We start from the raw sequence: 4,135 nt of genomic DNA, 5'->3' as shown, positions 1-4,135 counted from the left end.
ATATATATATATATATATATAAATTGATGCTTAGCTGACGATGATTGTTCCTGTCGGAAGTATTTTGAATGCATCCATCGAAACATATGTAGAAGATATGAAGACATAAATCTTTTAATACCATCCTGAGCGTTTGTCTCCATTTTCAATTTGTCCTATTTTCTCTTAAATACAACTTACTTATCACGGAATCAAATCACACACAAGTGTGAGCATTGTTTCCTAGGACACTTAAACAACATTCAGCCACCTTGTAAATATTCCCCTGGATCTTTCGTATAAATTGCATACTCATATATGTATATATATATATATGTATGTGTGTGTGTGTATGTGTGTGTGTGTATGTATGTATGTATATATAACGTGAGCACAAGTGTGTACGTATAGCACTATATGTATATATAAATATAAAAAATGGAATAAAAACAGTTATAAGGACAGGGAAATTGGACAGGTCATTGTGTACCATGTTCTCCGTTTTTTGTCTTTGTTGCCCTACACATTCGCTAGCTTTCTTACAAAAAATCTAATGCTCTTAGCTTAGACATTTTGGGGGGCAACCAGATCGAACAGCCTCATGTGTAACTGCCCGAAACTGTAAGGACATGCAGTAACTTGACTGAAGAAAGAGGGCCACAAATGACCTGTCCTTTTTTCCCCTCTGTCCTTCTAATTGTTGTTTTTCTTGTCCGCCTTTGTTTCGTCTATCTGTCGGAATGTTTTATTGTCCTCTATTGCATTTTTGCTCCATCATTTATATCTATATATATGCATATAGCGGCGCACGTACACACTTGTGCTCACCTTATAGTAAGTATGTATTTAAATTTTGTACGACTCTTTTACCCTGTCTTTTAGTCCCCTTCATACTTTCTACCTCTGTGTGTGTGCGTGTGTGTGCGTGTGTGTGCGTGTGTATGTATTTGCATATTAACAAATATAAATGTGTATTTATATATATATATGCATTTAAATACATACACTCATACACACACACGCACATGTATGTGTGAGTATGTGTATACATATGTGTGTGTCACTGTGTATGGCTGTATGCGCGAATATGTGTGTATTTGTGTGGGAGGATGTGCACTTGTGTGTTTACTTATGAAACATATATTGTAGATGAGACTGAGTTACTAAGAAAAATATGCAACAAAATAAATCTTGAATAAAATTTCTCACAGTTGCAAAGTAACTGAAAAACCTAAAAGTATATGTATACATATCAATATAACTATTGGTGCAGCCATGGCTGTGTGGTAAGAAGTTTGCTACCTAGCTACATGGTTCCGGGTTCAGACCCACTGCATGACATCTTGCAGATGCACATACACAGAGACACTCACACGCACTGCACAAACATGCATGACAGTAAAATACGACAATATGTACTCCTAATACCCCTGTACTGGAATAGTTTTAAGCTGAGGTTTCAAATATTAAGCGCGTTAATTTCATATTTAATTTCATAATCTTCTGCCTACAAAAAATAACTTGCAAGCGTATGCCTAATCACAAGATTACCTAATGTGCACGTTTTTCTGGTAACACCGATATTTTATACACTATTAATGTTGAAGAATATTTGATCTTCATTTGCAAGGAACTACTTAAATCTTTTGTATCTGCCTTGGATATGATTAATCACCAATAATGAGAACAAATCAGGAAGCTGGAAGTGAATAATCGAACGGAGCCGTGTGCTACTAAATCTTCTCACTTCAAACTTAAGGATGACAAATCGGATTTGAATTTTAAACCATCGATTCGGATCATCATCCCTACTAGATCTGCCCTCAACTTGATTAGTAGAATCATTCTGGGCAGGATTAGACCCATTACCTCTGGTTTGGTACAAGTGTCTTAAAGCCTGGATTCATTTCAATAACAAGAATATCTCATCCTGAAATTTCAATACTATGTATCTATTTCATAACTATGCCTCTATTTCTCTTATCTTCGTAAATAAAGCCTTATCCTTGTTAGATACCTCATTAGTAATGTCTCTCTCGAAATAGACATTACTTGAGAAGCTAGATATCCTAGTAATAACACTAATAGCACAATGCCAGGAATCCTAAAAAAGAAAGGCTGCAACTGTAAAATACGTAATAAGTGTCCATTACAAGGCAAATGCACAAGATTTAATGTTTAGGAGTGTAGCATCCTTAACATACAACAAAATTTAATCAATATTCATATTGGACCCACAGTTAATTTTAATTACCGGTATTTAGTTCACCTCAGCTCCTTTATATCTTATAAGTACAATAAATGTACCTCACTAGGTAACTGCACTCTTAACCTTTAAAAAAGCCAGTGTCTCATATAATATTACTGGGGATATCGTATACTCCGATGTTCCATAGCAGGGCGAAAATGTCCCATGGTGTTTATGCTTAAAAGGTTGTAAACAAATCTTTTTACATAATCCTCTACACTAATTTAACAGACAAAATGAAGGGTTTACCACATGTGTCCATGGATGATTTACAACACTCCGACTTTATAACAAATATAATCGCAGGAATTTGAATCTTTTAGCACAAGTCTGATCCACATAGAATAGACTTACTCTTATACCTATTTAACTTATATTACAACTCTAAATGTAGTCCATTGAACGTCTAAAATGTTTCAACGACATAAAATATCTGTGACACCAGATCGCGCTAAACGCTATATCAAACTGATGTAGATGGTTGATATGTGTTATTCATCAACCTTGATAATTGATTACTCTGCTATTTTTGGCTCATTGGCCCTCGCCATTTAGACATGACTTTCTTCTCACCAGATCAATTAGTATCCTCTCACCTTTCCCATAGTGACACTGGCTTTCCCCTCTTTATATAGAGGGGAATAACCACATTTGAAATGAGTATATCTCTATCTATTGATATGATTGTTAGTTTCTATCTATCCTCCTTTTAGAATGACCACATTTTCTCTGCCTCTTATTATTTAAATCTTCTATTCAGCCGATTAGCTGCAAGCCAATGTTATCTACTACGGCTCTCTCATTCTCCCTCCAACGATGGAATATATTGTTGTTATATGACATTCTACCTCAGATAATGAAACAGATCAGTGCTATATTGCTAGCCACCGTTTGTTTTGCGTAAAACGCTTCATTTGCGCATCTATTCTCGAAACAGCTGGAAGTGATTATGGACACAGCTTATTACTTCCTTCGTTGTTATTAGCCATACTCATGTAATATCTCAGCCATCTTGTTAAAAGATGTAAACGTCATAATCTTACTTGATAACCTGTGTGCGTGTGTGTATATGCGTTTGTGTGTATGTATGTTTGTTTGTTTGTGTGTGTGTGTGTGTGTGTGTGTGTGAGCGCACGCGTGTGTGTGTATCACACTCAAATATGTGCTGGCAGAGACACACCGTTGAAAAATTAGAGGTCATTGATAGCCGAAGCAGTCGCATAAATCAAAAATGTAAAATAACTAAATGAATACATAACAGACAATAAATCAAGTACATTTACTATAAAACGAAATGGCAGAAATTTGATATATTTTATTGTAATTTATAAACGTGTTCGACAATAGTATAACTGCAGTTAAAGATAAAAATTCATTGGACTACTTGGCAGTCACAGCCTGATGGAACTTCAATGAATGTATAGTACATCTTTGGATCACCACTTAGCTTTACGATAGCATGTTGCTGTATGTGTAGTTGTACACACTTGGACGACAGGCCATTTCTTATGTATTTGCAGGCCTTATTCACAGATACCGCGCTACAATACTTTATGAACATTCGTTGTACTAAGTCATTTGTTTTATGAATTGTCACACTCTGACCAGTCCGTGTAGAAGCACTTAAAAGTTCGCTATGATAACTAGTGATTTCACAGCAAGCTGCACTCTGGTTGTTTGATGCAGATCTGATGGAAAGAAATTCCCGAGAGGTTGTGAGTTAGATATGTAGTCAAAGAGATTAGCAACTGGTCGACATATAATAAAAAGTCGGACGGGTAAGAGAGATATAAATAGATGGATATGTAGTGGATGCACAGATGATATAGATGGATAGGTAGATAAATGTATAGAGATCGATTGAGAGAAACGAGATTTGGGTGCGTACGTACACACACACGTATATAT

The 4,135-nt window shown here is 35.7% G+C and overlaps 1 protein-coding gene across 2 annotated transcripts in view; it reads right to left on the bottom strand.

Annotated features, from left to right (window-relative positions):
* Positions 1 to 4,135, bottom strand: part of LOC106880251 (uncharacterized) — a 65,980-nt gene that overhangs the window by 13,763 nt on the left and 48,082 nt on the right. The window contains exon 6 of one of the 2 annotated variants that reach the window (XM_052976312.1): positions 3,523 to 3,915. The exons of the other annotated variant lie outside the window; for it this stretch is intronic. Within the exon in view, the coding sequence (XP_052832272.1) occupies positions 3,600 to 3,915 (316 nt within the window). The 3' untranslated portion in view covers positions 3,523 to 3,599. Of the gene's footprint in view, positions 1 to 3,522; positions 3,916 to 4,135 lie in introns of those variants that run through there. 2 annotated transcript variants of the gene reach the window in all.

This window comes from Octopus bimaculoides, chromosome 24 (genome assembly GCF_001194135.2).
Source record: "Octopus bimaculoides isolate UCB-OBI-ISO-001 chromosome 24, ASM119413v2, whole genome shotgun sequence".
Lineage (NCBI taxonomy): Eukaryota > Metazoa > Mollusca > Cephalopoda > Octopoda > Octopodidae > Octopus > Octopus bimaculoides.
This window is presented reverse-complemented; position numbering and strand designations above follow the sequence as displayed.